Source organism: Mya arenaria, chromosome 12 (genome assembly GCF_026914265.1).
Source record: "Mya arenaria isolate MELC-2E11 chromosome 12, ASM2691426v1".
NCBI classification, from domain to species: domain Eukaryota; kingdom Metazoa; phylum Mollusca; class Bivalvia; order Myida; family Myidae; genus Mya; species Mya arenaria.
The window spans coordinates 11723250-11747363 of NC_069133.1; the positions used below are offsets into that span (position 1 = coordinate 11723250).

At 34.5% G+C, this 24114-nt stretch overlaps 1 protein-coding gene across 2 annotated transcripts in view; it reads right to left on the reverse strand.

Annotated features, from left to right (window-relative positions):
- Positions 1-19744, reverse strand: part of LOC128211853 (bromodomain-containing protein 8-like) — a 20842-nt gene extending 1098 nt beyond the window's left edge. Inside the window, exons 1-19 of one of the 2 annotated variants that reach the window (XM_052916948.1) lie at positions 19709-19744; positions 19389-19482; positions 18338-18407; positions 17024-17073; positions 16567-16695; positions 14957-15037; positions 14585-14667; positions 14366-14466; positions 12519-12692; positions 12043-12160; positions 7246-7377; positions 6535-6704; positions 6055-6211; positions 5162-5220; positions 3890-4023; positions 3454-3534; positions 2974-3042; positions 723-900; positions 166-249 (exon numbers count right to left, since the gene is read on the reverse strand). In XM_052916948.1, coding sequence (XP_052772908.1) covers positions 166-249; positions 723-900; positions 2974-3042; positions 3454-3534; positions 3890-4023; positions 5162-5220; positions 6055-6211; positions 6535-6704; positions 7246-7377; positions 12043-12160; positions 12519-12692; positions 14366-14466; positions 14585-14667; positions 14957-15037; positions 16567-16695; positions 17024-17073; positions 18338-18407; positions 19389-19482; positions 19709-19724 — 1980 coding nt within the window. In that variant the 5' untranslated portion in view covers positions 19725-19744. Of the gene's footprint in view, positions 1-165; positions 250-722; positions 901-2973; positions 3043-3453; positions 3535-3889; positions 4024-5161; positions 5221-6054; positions 6212-6534; positions 6705-7230; positions 7378-12042; positions 12161-12518; positions 12693-14365; positions 14467-14584; positions 14668-14956; positions 15038-16566; positions 16696-17023; positions 17074-18337; positions 18408-19388; positions 19483-19708 lie in introns of both variants that reach the window. The other variant, XM_052916946.1, reaches the window with a different exon arrangement.
- Positions 19745-24114: the final 4370 nt, after the last annotated feature.

The following is a 24114-nucleotide window of genomic DNA, read 5'->3' on the forward strand; positions in this document are numbered from 1 at the left end:
CATTCCATGGTCGAGGTGGGCTAACATTTAGTCAAATTTTAAATATACCAGCTCATGTATGTCGCACAAGCTGTTCCATGTGTGATGCCCTGACATTGAAAACATTATTTACAACATACTTCTGTTTATCAAGATATGAACAACAGGTTTATAAAAGGCTCTCACCTTGTCACTGCTCTCGTTCCGCCGCGAGGGTCGCAGAAGCTTGGCCTCCGTGTTCTGTAGCATCATCTGGGTGCTCACATACTGCTGTAAGGGGGAACGGGATGTTATTATTATTATCATATTATATGAATGTGATATGATGGATGTTTTTTTAAAACTTTAATATTCTTCAATGTTTGTGAAACAAGTGATTACAACATTATATTAAACACTCGTTGGCATGATGAAAAGTGTGAGTACAGTATTGTGTTGTGAGGGAATCTGGAGTACCCACAAGAAACCAACCTGTCCTTCTCGGTGACCTCAAATGGGTGGTTACAATTTACTGGTGCATAAGCACATCAATTCTTTTCACTAATGCATAAATTGCACTTATTGATTTATATAAATTAATTAAAAGTGAACGTATCAAATAAATACATGTTTTAACTAAATCAGTGAGGAAACTCGGTTTGGTTACAGAATCCTTTAAAGGGAATTCACAGCATCGACAAATTAAAAAGTCTAATAGATATGAAGTTAAAAACTAGAAAACATAAAATAACGTAAGGACCAACCTCTATCTGTTCCAGCACATCATTGTACATCTCGGTGGCCATGCGGTTCACATCATGGTTGGCATTGTTGTACATGATGGCGTTGGTAAACATGAGCATCATATCGCGCTGGAACTCTGACGTCGTCCGGATTGTGCCGCTCTCTATGTGACGTTTGATCTGGGTCAGGTCCTTGGGTCTGGAATATGCAGATATAATTGATGTATACATGTCATCCTTGGCCTGGCCTTCACAAAAATATAACAGCATTAAGTAACCAACCATTTTTGTTATCTTATTTAGATTAAAGATTAAGTTGTTATCAGTCGGCATTTGGTTAAAGATGCACTATTACTCCCAAATAATATTTACCACAATTTATACAATTGTTTAGATATACCAGAAAAGATGAATAAATGTTGAAAACAATGAGTTTAATTTGAAAGAAATGTCCAGAAAACAAGGTATTTCTACCTTATGAGACAATAGTAGATCATTGTAAATCTTCTAGCATTCACCAATCATTTAATATTTTTCGGGTTTCAGCTATTAAATACATGGTTACAATCTTGTTATCAGTAATTAATATTTTCCGTAAATGCATTATTTAGTAAGAAGTTCAAGATTTATCCATCAAAATTTATGTTTGTTATACATGTGTTACTGTATGTATTGATTTTGGATAAGTGTCACTTTAATAGATTTTAATGCTCAAATATTTTTTTCTCATAATAGTTGTGAAACTAGCCCCTGATTTAGAATGACATGGTATTAACTAAAGATAATCTTTATTGACTTCAATGTTACAGTAAAAATACATGTCTTTTTATATAAATATAAAGTATTACCACGTATCTTTTATACATGACATACAGGACAAGTGCCTAGTTCCAAGAAATGCTTAAAACATTGGACAAAAAATAAACAGAGTCAGTAATAAATTGATGACATTTAACACAAAATTAGCTTCAAAACCAAATTCATCATTAATAAGTCAAGTTTGCCTGATTTCAAATACCACCATGCATGATAAAGTTACAGCCAATACACGACCAACTATCCACTCAAAGTGTGACCTTGAACTTTTAAGAATTTTCGCCTTAATGTATCAAACATATGTGCCAGTTATTTTGAAAATCCCCCTATGCATGACAGAGTTACAGCTCAGACACTGAATAGCAGATGGACGAACAAAATCACAAACACACGGATGGTGCAATTCCAATATTATCTGCAGGCCATACAGGGGCATAAATATTATCTGCAGGCCATACAGGGGCATAAATATTATCTGCAGGCCATACAGGGGCATAAATATTATCTGCATGCCATACAGGGGCATAAATATTATCTGCATGCCATGCAGGGGCATAAATATTATCTGCATGCCATACAGGTGCATAAATATTATCTGCAGGCCATACAGGGGCATAAATATTATCTGCATGCCATGCAGGGGCATAAATATTATCTGCATGCCATACACGTGCATAAATATTATCTGCATGCCATGCAGAGGCATAAATATTATCTGCATGCCATACATGTGCATAAATATTATCTGCAGGCCATACAGGGGCATAAATATTATCTGCAGGCCATACAGGGGCATAAATATTGTCTGCAGGCCATACAGGGGCATAAAAATTATCTGCAGGCAATACAGGGGCATATATATTATCTGCAGGCCATACAGGGGCATAAATATTATCTACAGGCCATACAGGGGCATAAATATTATCTTCATGCCATGCAGGGGCATAAATATTATCTGCAGGCCATACACGTGCATAAATATCATCTGCAGGCCATACAGGGGCATAAATATTATCTGCAGGCCATACAGGGGCATAAATATCATCTGCAGGCCATACAGGGGCATAACAATTATCTGCAGTCCATACAGGGGCATAAATATTATCTGCAGGCCATACAGGGGCATAAATATTATCTGCAGGTCATACAGGGGCATAAATGTTATCTGCATGCCATGCAGGGGCATAAATATTATCTGCATGCCATACACGTGCATAAATATCATCTGCAGGCCATACAGGGGCATAAATATTATCTGCAGGCCATACAGGGGCATAAATATTATCTGCAGGCCATACAGGGGCATAAATATTATCTGCAGGCCATACAGGGGCATAAATATCATCTGCAGGCAATACAGGGGCATAAATATCATCTGCAGGCCATACAGGGGCATAAATATTATATGCAGGCAGTCATCACTGAACTTGTGAGATAAAAAGTCTTTTTTAGTTACCTTTTGACCACCAACGAGTAGCCTGGTGCAAAGTCGTCCTTGACTGGATGCAGAAATACACTGGCATACCTGTAATAGAGAATGAACACTGATTATCTCACCCCAATAACACAAAGTCCCTTATAGATGGATCAAGCTAGGTACATTGTTTTGTTTTTATGTTTTGGTATAAATTGTGAAGTGTTCTCCTTTTAAAGAGCTTTGAGAGGTTAAATGGAAACATACTATTTTAAGGATAATCATGAAAAACTATATTGTGTTATGTAAAACCAAGTTTGGTTACATCTTGATGCTACCCTTAAGTTAGATTTTTGAAATTCGAGCCAGAGAATTTTAGCGGCCATGAGTAATAGTAAAAGACCTAAATCTCAAGTGTTTCCATTTAATAAAGTTTGATTGGCAAGTAATGTAGGTTTGACTGTTTGATCATTTATAACAGGGGCTGGATTTTGTCTGACCATTAATCGTAAATAACCATACTTGTGGTTGGCAATTCCCCTCCAGACAAGCATGATGGACTTCTTCCAAGCCTTGTATGCCTTGTCATCCTCCGTATCAGAACTGAAATACAACACAGATCTGGTATAAAACACACAACTGATAAACAACACACAATAGTCTAAATAAAACACAGAACTGAAATTCAACATGGAACCAAAATTCAACACAGAACTGAAATCCAACACAATATTATTAATACAACACAACACTCAACTTGTAGAAGATCAAATCTGACAAGATCACAATGGACAGTCGCCATTCAATAAATTTTCGATTGTAATCGATCATCAGAATAAAACTAAATTCAAAGCTTAGATTTACAAGTTAAAGTCTTATATGTTTACTATTGCACCAATGAGAGGTAATTACCCTAGATTCTTCATTAATGTAATGACAATTTTGAAAGTTTATATACCAGTGTGAGCTATGGGGACTGTTAGGAATGGACTCGGAGAAGGCTGCACTGCCTGCCGGGGGCATGTTTGTCACGCTGGAATCCCCATCATCATCTGATGTCTCTGCATCACTGGGCCGGGAGCTCAGGTCATCCTATCAAAAGTATAATATGATTTTGATTAAAGAGGACTACTGAATGTTGATACCAGCACTTTTTCTCAGATGACCAAGTAGGGCATGGATGTGAATAATTTGGTCAGGTACGCTGGAACAATTTAATTCCCAGTACTTGTCCAATATAGTAATAATTTTTACATAACTGCTTGCTTCTCAATTCCAAGTGCTTTTTAATAGATAACTTTATCCCACCTTTGTGACCGAGCTTACATGAACAGAGGTGGGATTTTGTCTTCATTTGAAAAAAACAATGATAAAATTTCAAAATGTTCTTTCAAACTGACTTCCAAAATTTACTTATAAACTTTATTTATTTTTGCTTCAAACTACATAGTTAAAAAGGAACATATTAAAGTCTATGATGTGTTTAATCTGTGGTAAAAAATGTATATACAGGTGTCCTTAGGTAATTGACAATGCAACTGACGATTGGGTATCAGTCCATGCCATATGACCAAGTGGCAATGCTTGATTTTTTCAGCCAGAGTTAGAGAGTATGTATTATCATAGTAAACATACATACAATATCTTGTTTATCACAGTTTGCATTAACGACTTATAAAAAAAATGCAAGTTGATGAAGACGACACAAAGGCTATGACGATACCTATAAGTTTGTTCTTCAAAACAACAAGCAAGCTAAGGCTACAAAAAGTATTTCCTATAAATAATTCTTTCCAAGCTGTGATATGTGCTATGACAAGGTAAACACTTTCTATAGTAAAAAAGTACTTTACAAACGCATCACTTATAAGTACTTTTTTAAGTGTTTTATTCACAACAAAGAGTGTTTTTTCAATAATGAAAATACTAATTAAAGTATATCCAATGACTATTGAGATGTGTTATATATGTTAAAAATCACACAAGACTAAAATGAGGAACTGATTCAATTAAGATGGTTTATAAATGCCAGTCCCAGTCACTGAAATTAGACTTTTGAACTACCCGAATTCTTATACTATTGCTTAGCATCAATTTTTTTAACAAGCCCTGCTATATAAAATTCAGAATTTGAGCAAGCTTGGAAGACATTTGACCAGCGCAGGGCTTGTGGAGTTGTGCTAATTTCGACCACTGCAGTCCAGTACGGAACTTAAAAGTTTTTACTCACAGTCGTGTTTGATTTGCGTGTAGACCTGAAGCTTCCACGGCGGGCACTGGAAGACCGTCCTGAAAAACCAAGGGTGAAATATTACACAGCGTTGGCACATTTCTTGTTATAGTTACAGAGTTTATAAATAGTAACATATAGTTTATAACAGATGACCATTCCACCTGTGGTTGGCAAGAAATATGGAAGTTCAAAAACAGGAGATATCAGTACTAGGATAGTTTTTTCGTTTTCATAATGAAATGTTTGGAGAGGTATAAAAATTCATATCCATAATACATAAAGAAGTTTTACATTAACTTTTTAGTTTGAATTTTGTATCGAATAGGGCCATCGTAACCTAGTATTTTTGTTGGATTTTCTTTTCTTAGCCCAAAATTAGGAAAGCTGCTCTTTCATCATAAAACTTAAGAATTTCAAGAGCTTTCAAAAGATGTGATAAAACAAATAAAAACAGGTATCAAAAATTAAAATTTCTGCTGCTATGAATGTTTATTAAAAATAGTAACTTTTTGCCTGCCAGACAATCCCAATCACGTGCTTGTGACATCACCAGTCCATTAGCCTATTCTTGACCTTTTTTGTCTTCATTTCCTACTTTTTTTGCTACTTAAGTATGTTCCTGACTATGTTTAGAATCCTTCTTGTTACTGATATGCCACTGCCAACATATTTTAAACTGAACTGCAAACTATGTAGGGTGAACATCCGGCCCTTGTTGTCATGGTATTTTCCCCAGTTAACAGTAAACTACAACTATGGAAAATGACATCTTAAGTTTTGGTAACATTTTCTTTAATAATATACATTATCATAATCAACAAGGACACAATCTTTAAACTCAAAAGTATGGCCACTCAAATTACATATAAAATTATCTTTTTCCTGTATACCTTTCCCTCGTCGTTGTGATGAGCGACTGCCAGTGTCGGATATACGGGAAGAGATACTACTGGCTGGTGACACGGGTTCTGCCAGGGGAATGTCATCCTCCACTCCCACTTCCTCCCCTGTCCCCATGGTGGTGCTGGTGACCTCCTCTACCACACCCTGGAAACAGAAATGTGTAAAATATGACTTGGGTTCTATTCCATAGCAGAGGTCAGCTACATGTTAATCTTTAAACATTTAAGTCAGTCAAACTTCAATTTATTAATGCTTCAAAAAGATACCTCAACTTTTTTCCATCCATTGGATTAAAAATCTAGTATTGATTTTCTGGGCAGATTTACAAAATCCCAATAGAAAGCACAAATTAATTAAATTTTATGTTGCATGTCATCAACATGTATTTCAAAACTGAAGCCATTAATCAGATCAAAAATTCTGACACCCATTGACCAATTCTTACAAAACTCTCCCCTAATCCTCACCATCTCCAGTTTGGGCATGGTTATTTTCGCCTCAGTGTCGGGTATAACTGCGGGAGTCTTGATGGGGCTCACATGGGTCATGACCTCCACCGTTTCCTCAACAACCATTGGGTCACACTCAACTATTTCTTCCTTGATGTGGCTCGTGTCGATTTCAATCTCTGGCACTCCTGGAATAAGGTTACAAATACTCCTTAAAATCTAGACACCAAAACGCAGGTGTAAACTTCAACACTTCAGTTAATAACACTAGTAAATGTTGGATAAGTCAAAGCAATATCAACAACACATTAAGAGGAGAAAAAATATCAGAAGACGTGATTGAAAAATCATTTGCAAGTAAATAATGAATTTTAAAGACGTCTTAATTCAAAACAACTTCATTCTGGCTTCACAAGGATAATGAAAGCCAAAAATATTTACTACTATTTATGATGCAATTGTCCAGCCAAAAACAAACTGAACAACTGTACAACAGTCTGAAGTTGAACACTTTCCATCCTAATTTCAGAATCAATCCTGAACTTTAACAAACCTGTAAATTCAGTAAACTACCATTTTTATCCAGGACTTATATTGCTTTCCTGTATTTAATATATCAATATCTGTCTGTGTATCATTCCTGTCTGTATGATAAAAATGGGTCACATTTGGGCCAAGAGTCACCCCACACCCATAAAACCAAATAGCCCATACCCAATTCTTCCTCACCTGTATCCGGGTGTATGACATGACTTGTGTCAGTGTGTACAACCTCATCTTCTAGCTTCACCCCCGTCACATTGGGATCCATAGGTTCATTCTTTACTGGACATTCTTCATCCACCTCTTCTTCAAACACCTCTATAGAAATAGAAATATTCATGCAACTTGCAACAGGTTTCCAGTAATTGATTGTCAAACTTTACTCAACAATTATTTCAGTAAGATTTACAAGACTTTCGACTGTGACTATGATGTGTACTTAGTTTCATAAGGATATTATGCACATGATATTTATAATAGTCAAAAGATATAAGTTCTTGGCCAATGCCACCAACAAAGTTATAACAATACCCCGTCCTTAAATAACCCCAACAAACAAACTAACAAGAGCAGCAGAGCGAACACCAACATACTTTTAGTCATTTTTTTTTTTCTAGTATGGGGCTTAAGTATAACTAGAACTCCGCGAGTCGGATGTGTCGCCTGACGAATTATTTACTATCGACATTATAGCTGTTAGATTGGCATTTTATTCATTTATAGACAATGATGTCTCCATTTAACTTTGTGGCATTTGAACTTAAGATAACAACGTTAGGCCAGGAGCAAGCATTTGGTTATATAAACAAAGATGAGCACAATAAATACTGAAATCAATCAAAGGGAAATGATAAAAAAATGTGCAAGGTAAAGTTAAACATGAAAAATAACAAAAGATTATAACTCTAATATGGAAGCAAGAGATACATTTTTGTGCACTGCACTCCCTCTCAATAAGATCTATCTACCTATAAAGTTTCAAGTTGATAACTCTTATAGTTTTCGAGATATGCTCCGGACAAAAACTAACAAGAAAATTAACAAAGGGCATAACTCTAAAAATATGGAAGCAATAGTTACTGCTATTGTGCACTGCACTTGCCCTCAATGAGATCTATCTACCTATTAAGATTCAGGTTGATACCTCTCATAGTTTACAATATATGCTCCTGACAAAATTTAAGCTTGAAAATTAACAAAGGGCAATAACTCTAATATGAAGCAAGAGATACATTTTTTGTGCACTGAACTCCCACTCAATAAGATCTATCTACCTATAAAGTTTCAAGTTGATAACTCTTATTATAGTTTTCGAGATATGCTCCAGACAAAAATTAACAACGAAAATAAACAAAGGGCAATAACTCTAAAAATATGGAAGCAAAAGTTACGGTTATTGCAAACTGCACTTGCCCTCAATGAGATCTATCTACCTATTAAGATTCAGGTTGATACCTCTTATAGCTTACGATATATGCCCCTGACAAAATTTAAGCTTGAGATTTAACAAAGGGCAATAACTCTAATATGGAAGCAAGAGATACAGTTTTTGTGCACTGCACTTGCCCTCAATGAGATCTATCTAGCTATGAAGTTTCAAGTTGATACCTCTTATATTCTTCAAGATATGCCCCGGATAAAACTTTTAGCATGAATATTAACAAAGTGCAATTTCTCTAAAACTAAGAGAGCAAGAGTTACTGTTATTGTGCACTGCACTTGCTCTCCATGAGATATATCTACATATGAAGTTTCAAGTTGATAACTCTTATATTCTACAAGAAATGCCCCGGACAAAAAATTAAGCATGAAAATTAACAAAGGGCAATAACTCTAAAAATATGGAAGCAAGAGTAACATTTCTTGTACACTGCACTTGCCCTCAATGAGATCTATCAACATATGAAATTTCAAGATAATACCACTAAAAGTTTACGAGATATGCCCCGGACAAATGAAAACGGGCTGCTGCCGCCGCCGCCGCTGCCGCCGACAAAAGTAACCCCTATATGTTGTCTTTTCAGGCGAAACAAAAACCAGAGGTTATGACTACAAAGGTTTTTAAGTTTTTGCATATTGTTGTTGTTATGAATAAGTCAGAGTAATTGGCCTTACCAAGTTCAATTATAATACCATTTGACAAACAGACCAGCTAATACAAAGTATACTGTTATAGCTCGAAGGTTAAGATGACTGTGAGAATAATCATAAACCTTTATTCGTGGAAACCCAAACATTATAAAAAATAGATACATGACATAATGTGTTTATTTTTAGAAATTCACTTTTCCTGTGGTTTTCCAGAATTCTATAGATAAAACACAACTTGTGTTAATTATTTCTTTTCTTTCTGAAAGAATGTTTAATTGTTAACTCAACTACTATATTATATCCATCAATACACTATCTGTCCAACAGAGTTATAATTTTAAAATATTGTAAAGAAAAACAAAATAGTGACAAAGTAACAATGACATGGTATAACCTAATGTTACCTATAAACTACTTCACTGAATCTATTCAAACTGCAAAACTTATAACAGAACAAAACTGACAACTCCTCCATATATAGGACTGTAATAAACACCCCTTACTGTGGACCGGAGACTCGCTGGTTACCTATGTCTATACCCCAGTGGTCACCACTAGTCCACTTTTGCTTCCTCAGAAAATTAATATTTAATACTTTTAGGCTCATAAGTTATTATAATTACTACATCTTGACCCATATCTAATTTAAGTCCATGCCAGGCCCTGATATCAATATTCATAACTGTAGAAGTTGTAATAGCTGATTATTATCAATCCTGAAAAATAGCCGCTCTATTTGAGTATGTGATATTCATGCCCAAAGGCAAGGTCAACGAGCTTAGACTCCTTTTCAAGTTGTTTCAAGAGTTATTTTACCAAGTTCCAACTACCATACAGGTGCATAATATTGCCTCTGGCCTTATCTGTACCAAGTTTCAACTGCCATACAGGTGCATATTGTGTCTGGGAGCATGTGTACCAAGTTTCAAATGCCATACAGGTGCAAAATTATTGTCTCTGACCAAATGTGTACCAAGTTCTAACTGAATATCTTGAACTGGTTTTTAGGATATGACCAAGGTGTAAGTGTTTGCATGTTGTTGTTTTAATGAATAAGGGGCACAACTCCACAAATATTTAAGTCAGAGTTATGGGCCATACTAAAAACATGCTTATTGTCTCTGGTAACATTTGTACCAAGTTTAACATGAATATTTTGAACACTTTTCAATTTATTGCCAAGGTTAAAGTTTTTTTCACTACAATGACAACGATGCCACCTATTTTGAAAAGTACTTAACTTTTTTTTCTTTGACAAACAGACCAGCTAATGCAAATTAAACCTCTGATAGCTATGAGGTAAAGATCTTTGATCTTTAAAGATCTAAGGAGTATAAATAAAAACCTTTAATAGTGGAAACCCAAAGATTATTAAAAATATGTACATGACATAGTGTGTCTATTTATAGAAATCCACAATTCCTGTGGTTTTCCAAACTTCTGTAAAAAAAAAAAATTGACACACAACTACTTTTGCAATTAATTCTTTTCTTTTTGTTCAAATGTCTAATTGTTAAATCAACTACTAAATTATATCCATCAATACACTACCTGTCCAACGGTGTTATAATTTTAAAACATTGTAAAGAAAAATAAAATAGTGACAAAGTAACAATGACCTGTTATAACGAAATATTACCTATAAAATACTCCACCGATATTATTCAAACTGCAAAACTTATACCAGAACAAAACTGAAGAATCCTCTATATATGTTACTGTAACAAGTACACTACAATGTGGACCGGAGACTCACTGGTTACCAATATCTATACCTCAGTGGTCACCACTAGTCCACTTTTGCTCAAATATCTGTACCTCAGTGGTCACCACTAGCCCACTTTTACTCCAATATCTATACCTCAGTGGTCACCACTAGTCCACTTTTGCTCAAATATCTGTACCTCAGTGGTCACCACTAGCCCACTTTTACTCCAATATTTATACCTCAGTGGTCACCACTAGTCCACTTTTGCTCAAATATCTGTACCTCAGTGGTCACCACTAGTCCACTTTTACTCCAATATCTATACCTCAGTGGTCACCACTAGTCCACTTTTGCTCAAATATCTGTACCTCAGTGGTCACCACTAGCCCACTTTTACTCCAATATCTATACCTCAGTGGTCACCACTAGTCCACTTTTGCTCAAATATCTGTACCTCAGTGGTCACCACTAGCCCACTTTTACTCCAATATCTATACCTCAGTGGTCACCACTAGTCCACTTTTGCTTCTTAAGAAAACTACTAGTAAATACTTTTAGACACATAAGTTATTATAATTATTTCACCTTGTCCCATAAATAATTTAAGTCAATGCCAGGCCCTGATATCAATATTCATAACTTTAGGGGTTAACAGCTGATAATTGCAAATCCTGGAATCTAGCCGAAAGTATGTTCGAGTACGAGGAATTTATGCCTGAAGCAAGGCAATGGAGCTTAGACCACTTTTAAAATTGTTTCATGAGTGATTTTTTTGTTTCATGAGGGATTTTTAATAATTCAATAATTCCAAGGTAATTTCTACTATTTATAATGCAAATGTTTCGGGGGAGGGTCAGGTCATGTCAATTCTTACTTGCCTATAAGACATTACACATACAGTCAGAAACCTGTTGGCTCGATATTGCTTGCCTCAATTTTCTCTATGGCTCAAACAGAATGTTAAGGACCGATTTTGTTTCACTCTTTGTAAGCATTCCCGCTTGTCTATTCGCTAGGCCCTAAGTATTTTATTTGGCCAGTCCCTGAGATATCGAGCTAATGGGTTTCAAGTGTATATGTATGCAATAATTATCCGCTACAGAAGTGGATATCCAACTATATTGTTTCATATATTTCTGTTCCAAAAAAAACTGTGGGCAAATATAACAAAAAGACTAGCCTACCTGTGGTTTCCACTGAGGTGACCATGATCTCTGGCTCTTCATTGGTCGACTGGATGAGAGGCTCAATCTGATTGGCTGCCTGCTGCGTCTGCCTCTGCGCATGCTCAGCTTCAGCATCCTGTAAAATTTACAATCAAATTGCAAACAGGCACAAAGTCCTAAATTTCAAATCGTTAGTACAAATGGCTTGGAAATTTAGTGTTGAACACTTTTTACCTAAACATGTTTTTGTGTTATTCAATCAAAAACAAACAAAAACCACCGCAAAGTGACAGAAAAGCAAGTGACTGCTTTACACGTAAATGGCAATAGTAATCTATTTTTAGCCCAAGGTTTTGCAAAACATGAAAAGACAAACCAGCCTGCAGTTAACAGCTGTAGATGTTTAATCCATATGCATTTGTTTGTCAGGGGTTTCACATCTCTTCACTGGATCAACAGTAATGACCAGGGAGGCTCTGACGGACTTAACTCACATTTTTAAGCTGCTGGAGATGATCAACGGAGACCTTCTCGCTGGAGATCATTTGTGAAAGGATGGATGCAGAGCTGGTGGGTTGGGCGCTCCATTCACCTCCCACACCCCCAGACACAACCTCCCCTGCAACAGGGGCACCACCGGGTGTCGCTGGCAACTCATCATCTGTTGTCTGAAAAATGAACATATTGAATTCATTTTGGCGTAAAAAAAATTATGGTTAGATAATGTTGCCAATACAAAAAGATGCATCTGTAACATTTAATCTGGCATTAGTTTTTTTTCATTATGCACTATGATAATTTATATTGGACAGTGGCTTTTTATAAAGCTCTTTTAACTTTTGTTTATTAACCTTTAGTTTAAGTAGAAGTATAAGTTTTTATACATAATAACACTTGTGTCCACAGGGGTTTCATAATAATCCAGTAGCAAAAACATGTCAGCCAACCCATCTACTTTTTTACAATCCATTCAACCTGAAGGTCCTCCAAATCCCAAGTTGATTTAATTTCAGCAAAATCCTGCTTCTTAACATAAAATGAAAACCCTGGTCTAGCATTTAAGTCTATTTAACCCCGAAATGAAATGCTTGTGTATAAGCCAACCTCTAGAATGAATGTAATGGGTATGAGTCCTGCGTTAAAGCTGCACTCTCACAGATTTACCATTTTTACAACTTTTTTATTTTTAGTCTTTGAAAGATCATTTTTTGGCATAAATATCTGCAAACCAATGATACAAGACTGTTGACAAAAGATCAGATTGCAGATTTTCATATTTTCCTTCGAAAATACTAACAGTTTAAGAAAAATGCATAAAACATCAATTTTCGATATTAAATATAAAAATCTGCGATCAATTTATGTTGTCAGCAGTCTTATATAACTGGTTTCTAAGGATTTTCGCAAAAATTGGCTCGTTTCAGAACAAAAAATAAACAAGTTGTCAAAACGTTCAATCTGTGAGAGTGCAGCTTTAAAAGAGACAAGGATGTGATTGACCTAGCAGCTGGAGGGCTGAAACATTTTCGGCCATGGGTTCTTGGGGGGTCAAAAGCACACTGCCTTAGAAGAAAACTGACTTTTAAGAAGCTCTTTTGAGGGCTCTCCTGACTTCAAATTTGAAGCAAACTGGGATATCAACTCTTAACAACCAAAAGCAACCAAATAACTTTTTTAATTAGCTAAAAAAAATAATATTTTTTTTATTTTTTGGGGGTGGGGGTGGGGTTGGATGAAGGGGTCCCGGGGGCCATTAGATCCGCAGATTTCCGCGGACAAATCACATCTCTGAGAGATAATACCCAGACATATTTACCCACCACTACAAAGAGGGTGTTGGGTGTGAAGTTTTGCTATAATCAAGATATCACCTAGATGTGTTTACCCACCTCTACAATGAGGGCTTTGAGTATTGTGTTCTGCTATAAAAGAGATACCATCAAGACGTATTTACCCACATATACAATGAGAGTAGAGATATCACCAAGACGTATTTACCCACATATACAATGAGAGTAGAGATACCACCAAGACGTATTTACCCACATATACAATGAGAGTAGAGATATCACCAAGACGTATTTACCCACATGTACAATGAGAGTAGAGATACTGCCAAGATGTATTTGCCCATATATACAATGAGATTATCGGGTATGGAGTTTGGTGCTAATAGAGATATCACCCTGATGTATTTTCCCACCTCTACAATGAGGTTATCGGGTATGGAGTTTGGTGCTAATAGAGATATCACCCTGATGTACTTTCCCACCTCTACAATGAGGTTATCGGGTATGGAGTTTGGTGCTAATAGAGATATCACCCTGATGTATTTACCCACCTCTACATTAAGTGTGTCAGGTATGGAATCCTGCGTACTCTCATCCACCTCTGACATCGTACTGACGCTGCTCGTGGTCCGGGACAAGCCGCGACGCGCAGCTGAAAGAAAAAGTAGCTCAGAATATATTATCCTTATTATAAAGTAGTAATGGAAACTGCAGGAATAAGTCAAGTGGGGGACAAGTCAAAACGGGGGGAAAAGTCCAGAATTACCCACCATGAACACGTGCCCTTTCTGCAGCCTCCTCCGCAAGTCGCCTCTCTTCTGCCTGTCTACGGGCTTCCGCAGCCTCCTTTTCCCTGCACATACATACATGTACACATGCAAATCACACATGCTCATATGTATGATAAACAAACACCATGTAGTAATGTGCATAAAAGCCACTTTCTCTAGCATTAACTATATGTTCATAAATCGCTGCTATATGACTCATTCCTTTTACAACCCTTTCCATTGATGACGTCAAAAATTATTTCACTAGCAATGCATGAAAACAACTCAGTGATATTATTGAATGATGGCAACATCATTTCTGATGTAATACTAAACATTAACACAATTCATGGTGACGAGCTTGTTACTCACGCTTGCATGCGTTCCCACATCTCATCAAGCTGGTCATCATAACGGCCCGTCTTCAACGCCTCAATCTCACGCTTTAACTGCCTGATACACAAACAATGCTCTAACTGCCTGATATACAAACAATGCTTTAACTGCTTGGTATACAAACAACGCTTTATCTGCCTGATATACAAACATTGCTTTAACTGCTTGATATACAAACAATGCTTTATCTGCCTGATATACAAACAGGGCTTTAACTGCTTGATATACAAACAATGCTCTAACTTCCTGATATACAAACAATGCTCTTACTTCCTGATATACAAACAATGCTTTAACTGCTTGATATACAAACAATGCTCTAACTGCCTGATATACAAACAATGCTCTAACTTCCTGATATACAAACAACATTCTAACTGCCTGATATACAAACAATGCTTTAACTGCCTGATATACAAACAACACTTTTAACTGCTTAATATGCAAACAACACTTTAATTGGTTAATATACAAACAACACTATAACTGCTAAATAAACAAACAACACTTTAACTGCTTAATATACAAACAACGCTTTAACTGCTTGATATACAAACAACGCTTTATCTGCCTGATATACAAACAATGCTTTAACTGCTTGATATACAAACAATTTCTAACTGCCTGATACACAAACAATGCTCTAACTGCCTGATATACAAACAATGCTTTAACAGCCTGATATACAAACAACGTTGTAACTGCCTGATATACAAACAACACTTTTAACTGCTTAATATGCAAACAACGCTTTAATTGGTTAATATACAAACAACACTATAACTGCTTAATAAACAAACAACACTTTAACTGCTTAATATACAAACAATGCTTTAACTGCCTGATATACAAACAACGCTTTAACTGCTTGATATACAAACAACGCTTTATCTGCCTGATATACAAACAATGCTTTAACTGCCTGGTATACAAACAATGCTTTAACTGCCTGGTATACAAAAAGAGTTAATATCAAATCTGTCTATAATGACTTCTTCTATATCAGCTATTGTAAAAATATAAACATTTAAATGTAGTTTTCAGTTTGTCATTTAGTTTAACTTCATGCATGTAGTGTGAAACTTTTAACAAAAACATTTGATGTCAGATATTGCCAACATGTAATACAACCTGGATTTCCTTACAGGATATTTTTATGTAGTTCAGTCATTAGTTTGCATTTATGATAATGTTTTTTACATAAAGTTCACTCCTAGAAGCTTTTATTTAACTTCAATTTAATAAAGCGACAATACATTTCCTAGATAAGGTGTATGTCATTTAAGCTGCAGCTCTCCAGCACTCAAAAAAAATAAATATGCAATGTTATGTTATTAGAGAGCCTTTTGTATTTCCCAGTGGAACAGAAAATCTCCCTCTAGACCTAACTGCAAAAACCATGTGGACTTTCTCCAGGTATGGCTTTACATTACCCACTTTTTTGTTTTTGATAGCTTTTTATACTATTAACCAAAATCGCTTGAAAATCATGTCATTGGTAAGATAAGGAGGGCTCATATGTGTTACCATTGAATAGTAGTCTTTCTAAGCAACTCAGTCCAAATTTCATATATGTGCCTGGTTACCTGAATTTGCTCTGTTCCTGTTGGACTGTCTGCTTCAACTCTTCAATACGCTCAATTGTGAGACGGCGCACGATCATGACAGCAGGTGTCTCCACAACCTCTCGCTCACCTTTCTCCCCACGCTTACGTCTACATAACAAGTGGAAGACATTTCAAAGTTAATATGGGAAGGAGAAATATAAGAATTATTGTTAAACAGTCATATTTAAATTGTGTCTGTGATTCCTGGCTATCTGAAATTCAAACTGCAGTACTGTTTTATGCAAATATTATTCAAATTATTGTATGTCCCAACTGGGACTAAGTGATAAGGTATCGAAACATAAGCGTTACATTTTTCCTTTTGCTAGTCACTGGTGAATTCATATGTAAGGCTTTTACATAAAGCAACTTTTACATTACTTGGCTCTTGTTGATCCAAATAACTACCACACACAATTCTAAAACAAACACTTACTTTGGAGTTTCAACCTTTTCCAGAAGATCAGCATACTGCATGGCACAGTTCTGAGAAAAAATGGGGGGGTTTGTAAATAGTTAAGGATCATTTCAGTATTTCTCTACCTTCTAAGCTAACTGAGCTGCTTAAACATTTATCTAAAAAGTATATTAATCTTGTTTCATTACTGTGTCCTGGAAATGGGAATTGTTTGATTAACACTTTTTCTATTTACCTGGTTAACATAGCAAATAATGTTTATGTCAAATATAATTATTAATGTTAATCATTTTAATTTCATTTTAATTTTCAAAAGTGTGATATAAATTTAATATAAAATACATTTGCACATTCAATTTAGGTTTAGCACAAGAAAATTGAAGTCTAAATCAAAATAAGGACTCCACGCATACATGTACTTTAACCAGCCCAACTGCAATCATATCCCTGATAATGACATCAATCACGCAATTCATTACTTATATTTACACCAATAATTCTTTATTTATTTCCAGAATTTCTAAAAAAAATACTTAATTTCATTTAAAAAAAAAAAAACTTTCAGTAATTCTTTCTCACCCATTTGTAAATAGAACGACCCAACTGTAACAAGAAACAGTTTGTCATATGATGTCATAAAAACGCGGGAAAAAATTAACAACTTCATAGTTGATTTTGACGTAAAATTGAAACACTAGTGACACCAATATTTTCACAAATCATAATTTAACACTTTAACATATGTTGATTAAAGCCTTTCGTGGCCTGCTGACACAATAAAAGCAATAAAAAGATGATCAATTTCAATTTACATGTATATTTATAGGCAATCATTCGCGATCTGAGCATTTCCGAAGATGTTGCGTTCATTGGATCATAATTGCAATTGCCGAATGGTTGCTCATTTAAGGAATGAAAGTTGAGGTGTCAATATTGTAATTTTGGCCCTTGCCGTGTCGCTCTAAAAGGTTGTTTTTTTCAACTACTTGGCTTGTCCCTGTATTTTTCAATGTTTTATGCAGGGTTCTCAAAAGATTTTGGGCTGTACTCTCCTAAAAAAAGTAACCGACCTGTTTACTTATGCTTTGAAAATAATTGAAAAAAAATTGTAAATTCTAACCAGATTAAAACCAATTTGAACTGTCCATTTTGGCCACCACCCGGTTCTGATTAAGAACCCTCATTATTATTGTTTGTTGATATTCATGAATCAAATTAAAGTGGTCACCAGACACGCGAGGGTCCTGACCACATTTAGTTTTTTAAATGCATATTTATATTATTAAAAAACACTAACCTATACATAATACTATAATTGTAAAGTGTACTAACCTTCTGTGAAAACCAGTCTTGAGGTCTTGTTGATTCCCCAAATGATTTAATCGCTCGACTTACTGATACCCTGAAGCATTTAATACCACATATTACTGATAATGAATATTGTGAATAACCATTCTAAATACTGTATTACAATACATGTATCTTTAAATTAAAATTTATAATACAGTTTCACTTGCACAGAAATTTATAAATGCAAGCTGGTTTCTATTAAAACAAAGTTTTAACTTTTAAATTTTGCCTAATAAGAAAATATACAATGTTTTCCAAGTTTTACCAACATGTAATGTGAAATGGATCAAAACCTAAAAATTGTTAAATGAGTAAAGACATCTTATTTCCTATTCTTATTTTTCCATCTGTAAAAAAATTGAACATTTTAATACTATCATCAATAACATAACAAATTGGTAAATACTGAAAAAGTCATAACTTTCCAGCATCAGTTAAATTGCTTTTGACAATATTTCAAGGTACATTTCTTATGTATGACTAGCACCGAACACAGATCTACAGGATCTAAAGTTGAATGTCACAGTATTTTAAATACACAAGACTAGCTAAAGATCTTCAGCGTACTCTGGTCAAACTTTGCTATCTGTGCTTTAATTACACTTGAGTCTATAAAGGACCAAGAGATCTATTCAAAGAGTTAGGGTATCGCATCCTTACATCTTAGCTGTCCAACTAGCAAATTTCAATGTTGCCATTTACAGAAGATATATTAATCTTTAGATTTTAGACTTTCATTGACTGATTGATGTTGATTGACTGATTGATGTTGATTCATGTTAAAAAAACCACACCTTAATTTACACTTTCAGTACATGACAAAGTAAATTAAATGTTAACCATTAGAATATAGATTCAAAGAAAAAAATCTATAACAGAAACTGATAACAAACTGCTAATTAATTAATACAGGCAGGATATTAAAATGACTTCACAATATTCAATACATTTATAGACTTAGAACTTGGAAACAATAGTTGGTAACTTAAGTGTGTAATATTAAACTAAGGATGGCCTGCTGCTTATTTCATACCAGTTTTGATCTCCACTCAGACGCACAGAGGAAGCAAGAGCCAGCCTTTCCCTGATTGACCATTTGTCCAACGGTCGCTTTGGCAGTCGGTATCCTGAAATAAAAAAATAATGTCCTGCCCATTAATAATAGTAGAAAGTAACCTAAACTTTATAACTCGACACAGCCATTATTTAATCATTATTGTAACTTTTTGAATGGTTGCCATTAGTCATGTTTTTTCAAATCAGTTGAACTCCAAACACGTCTTCAAAATTATGAATTTTTAAAGAATATAGGAATTAATCAAGCGAAAACATCAAAATTATTTATTTGCAAACCTGCGGGCGCCGCCATTTTGGTTATTTACGCTACCCTATTATCAAAAGGTTACATTGGACTATATTTTATTGGGTCCCTAGACTTACCGAAATACGATTATTTACCGAAAGACGGATAAAATTACCGAAATACGCATGAAAGTTACCGAAAGACGCCTTCTAATGCATTTATTTTTAAATAATCTTGTATATATAATGATTATACGCATTGTACCCAAAAATTATAAAATAATATTTAGAAATAATGACTTTATTGACAAAAGAATTTCCCTTTTTTAGTCAAATTGAGTTATCTCCCGTCGTCAACCGAAATACGATATATGGATATGGTTAAACTGGAGTAAACATGATAGAAATTTACCGAAAGACGCTTGCTATTGTATTTATTTTTAATATTCATATATATTTGATGATTTTGCACATTGTAGCCAAAAATTATAAAATAATATCTAGAAATAATGAGTTTTTTTGACAAAAGAATTTCCTTTATTTAGCCAATAAGAGTAGTCTCCTGTTCTCAACCGAAATACGATTTATTGATATGTTTAAGGTGAAGTAAGAACATGACAAATATATACAGTTAACTTAATACTAAATTTTTATTTTATTTTTCATCATTTCTCTACATACATGACACATACATTTGATTAACATCGAACATGGAAGGCTGCATAAAACATAAGTCATACACATAATAAAATTACATGAAATATTGAACGCTGCAAATACAAAATAAAATGATTAACTTACAATATGTATTTAAATCATTGACAAAGACATATACATGTTAATGACAAAAGCTATGGTAAATGTACATTGAAAATTCACATTGTGTTTCAAACAAATGTGTCAGACATACAAACAATAATGTTTTATTATTATGTGCAATATTTATTATTAACTATGTAGATATCTTCATCGTTGAAATCAAACAGTTAAAGTTAAAATACTTTATTTTTTTATGGTTTAGCATGGTGCATTAGAAATAATAGCCTGCATTTCCAGTGTCTGCAATGGATTTGGACTAGTCTTCTGACGTACGTGTCCCTACAATGGCAGACCTTAACTCTTTGAATTGACCTTCAACTAGCTCATTGGACAGGTGAACAAACTTTGTGAATGGTTGTGACCTCCAATCCACAGTTTGTTTTAGGACATGGTTAATGGACTCACAATTGTTGTTTGTCCAGTTTGGGGGAATTGCCTCATTCCTTACAGGGTCGTTAAATCTGGGAAACTAGATTCAATAGCCTTGACCAAGGCCTTTTCATCGTCAGTTCCAATGACCAATTTGTCGGAACTGACTCCTAACTTGAGCTTCAGGTGATGAAAAAAGTGACTATATGTTTCAAAATCACTGTGGTCGTGTATGAACATGGGGCCTAAGAAAATTGGGGGGTCACCAGTGCAGCGGCGATTGACGGACAGTTGTTTGTAACAAGTAACTGTCACGTGTTTACAAATTCAAACTCAGTGATTTGGCTATCATTTACTAAAGGTACAAAATGGTTTGGTACAAAGTTGCTTATGTCAACAGACATCATCGTCCACATGACGGAAAATTGGGGTTGTGAGTTTCCGGCATCATATGATAATCCACTATATGCACACGATTTACAAACAAATTTGAGGTTTTTGGCACTCCATGACTTAAGGTCTTGCTCGGACATTTAGCATGAACCCAATTCCTACAAATAGAACAATGTATGCATTGATCACTACTACAGTCAACAACACATATAGCACAAGGAAAGTCATCCATCATTAATTATTTCAGAGTGTAAAGTTCTATTAATTTGGACTTCTTTAAAACTCACAGCAATAACTTACCTTTTTACTTACGATTGTTATTTATGAATCTTCAAATGAAGCCGTCAATTTGTGTGAAAATCACCCGCAATTATAAATGTACACGTAATGCGTTCCTTTAATGCGTAATTATTATGGTATTTACTCAACACGTGTCACAGAGCCGAAAAGGGTTTACCCAAATTAACACACTTTCAATAATACCAAACTGTCCCCCAAAAAACGTGCCGCTACTTTGTGGGGTGTCATATACCGGGTGATAATTATGTTGTTTTAAACATCGCCTGATTTTGTGTATTTGGTGTGGTCTGGTTATTAGTGTACATAAGTAAGCTAATTTATCTGAAGATGAGAACTTCGCTGGTACCGTAGATCTAAGTTAGTTTAAAAGAAAATGTTTTTTAACGACATTTTCGACCTATTTCAAAGGCAATGTTTCAAGTATATTCCAAAATACTTTCAAATGCTGTTTATTGATCTAACATTTCCATAAGAATATAAATTCTATTATTTGAATCCAAATTCATAATCATTTTCATAATACAACAACTAATAAGTTATTTTTACCTGCGTTAAATCGTCTTTCGGTTGGCGAAGGGAGACAACTATTTCACTGACATATTGTCTTTATTCAATTGAACAATAAGTAAATATTTTCATGAACTTTTTCATTTTTATGAGTGTGTTTTAGTTATATGAATATTATGAGATCATCATTAATTGGAATAATTGATTATTTTGGAAGCTTTTATCTGTCTTTCGGTTGGCGAGTCGGCACGCGGAATTCGATCTCGAACACTGAAATTTCAACTGCCTATTACATCATTATATTTTAATATTTTTCTCTCAAATTTTGTTTGGTAATGTATTTGTATAATATTAATATAAAAACAATAAAATAAATGCATTAGAAGGCGTCTTTCGGTAACTTTCATGCGTCTTTCGGTAATTTTATCCGTCTTTCGGTAAATAATCGTATTTCGGTAAGTCTAGGGACCGTATTTTATTTAAAAATTGTAATATCCTACGCAGTGATCTCCCCTAGCTAGTTTCGGAACAGCGGGGACGTGGTGTTAGTGTACTGTCTACAGAAGTATTCGAAGTTAATTCAATGGTCAATTTACGAATAAAGCGAAACCATTTCTATTTTAAAGAAATGCATTTGACCCGGCCCAATGTTCATGTTAAAGATCTTTTGGTTTTTGTTGTTGTTTGTATAACCAATTAACACACTCAGATATAAATAAATACTTGTTTTGCAATATATCCACTTATAAGGCTACTTGTACCAATTTCTAAATGATGGATAGATACCAGCATTGGACTATGCACATGTATGTACTATTTAATGAGTAGGAGTCTGAAACCTCCCCAGATATATATATTAAATGAGTATTTATTGAATATAGTGAATTGTATGCAGTATTCAGGTGTTTAAAAATGAAAAGGTTTAATTTTAAAACACATTACGTTGCAGCATAGAAGGGAAAGCCGGGTTACACATGGAATATATTGGTCTGTATTATGGTCTCCGGTTATGCCAGCATTAAAGATATTTATTAATGATGGACATACAATGATGTAGCTTATGTTAAACATTCAGAAACAAACCGCTCATACCATACCTTATCATATAACCATTGAGAAACTAATGCGGTTGTTCCTTTCTTTCACAGGATAACAAATATGACTTCACTCCCCAAATATTCATATCATTGTACTTCCTAGAATTTAAGCTCATTTTTGGTAGGAACCCTCTGCTGTCATGGAGACCAGCATATGCACCAGGTCACTTCTGCCTTCTTAGAACTAAATGCTCGAATAGTTTCTTTGTATCGTTTAAAAGCTTATAATATGATTTAAAATCAAGTCAATTAGCCCCCAAGTAAAAAAGCCCCCATTTTGATCAAATAGCCCCCATTAACATTTTAAAATTGGTCAAATAGCCCCTAAAAAACGCCCCCACTTTTTAATTTTTTTTATATGTATGTATGCATACTTATGTTATTCCAAAACACCTTTAAACCTTTATTTTAACAAAATGAAGTGTAATTAACATTATTTGTATATTAATAAATCTGAAAATTTTACCAAGTAAGAATAACAAACGTTTTAAAATGTTTCTAAGTCATAAGTTTGTTTTTTGGTGTTTTTCTTTATTTTAATATTGATTACTTTTGCTTTAGCATACCCTTTAAGCTAAACACAAGTCTTGCTGAGTGATATTCAATGTATCTTTGATAAAAAGTGTAGTTTATACATGTATACATGTTTTATAGTCAATTTCATTGATGTTTTATATGCTCAGTTTGTAAGATTTAAACTGTGTGTTTAATTAGAACTTTGAAACTTTGAGTGTATTAAAACATGCATTAATAGCAGTTTAAGAATTTAGAATGTCAAGTAAATGATATAAATTTTCAATGTTTTTATGATGTTTTCTGATTTTTACCCTTTAAGAGTACCCTTTAAGAGTATGTTTTGTGACTTTTTTGCTTTTTTTCTTTCTTTTTTTCGACCACCCGGTGGACATTTTTTCCAAAAATTCTTCTAAACAAAAAAATAAAAAAGGAGTGGCCTGAATATGAAAATCTGCG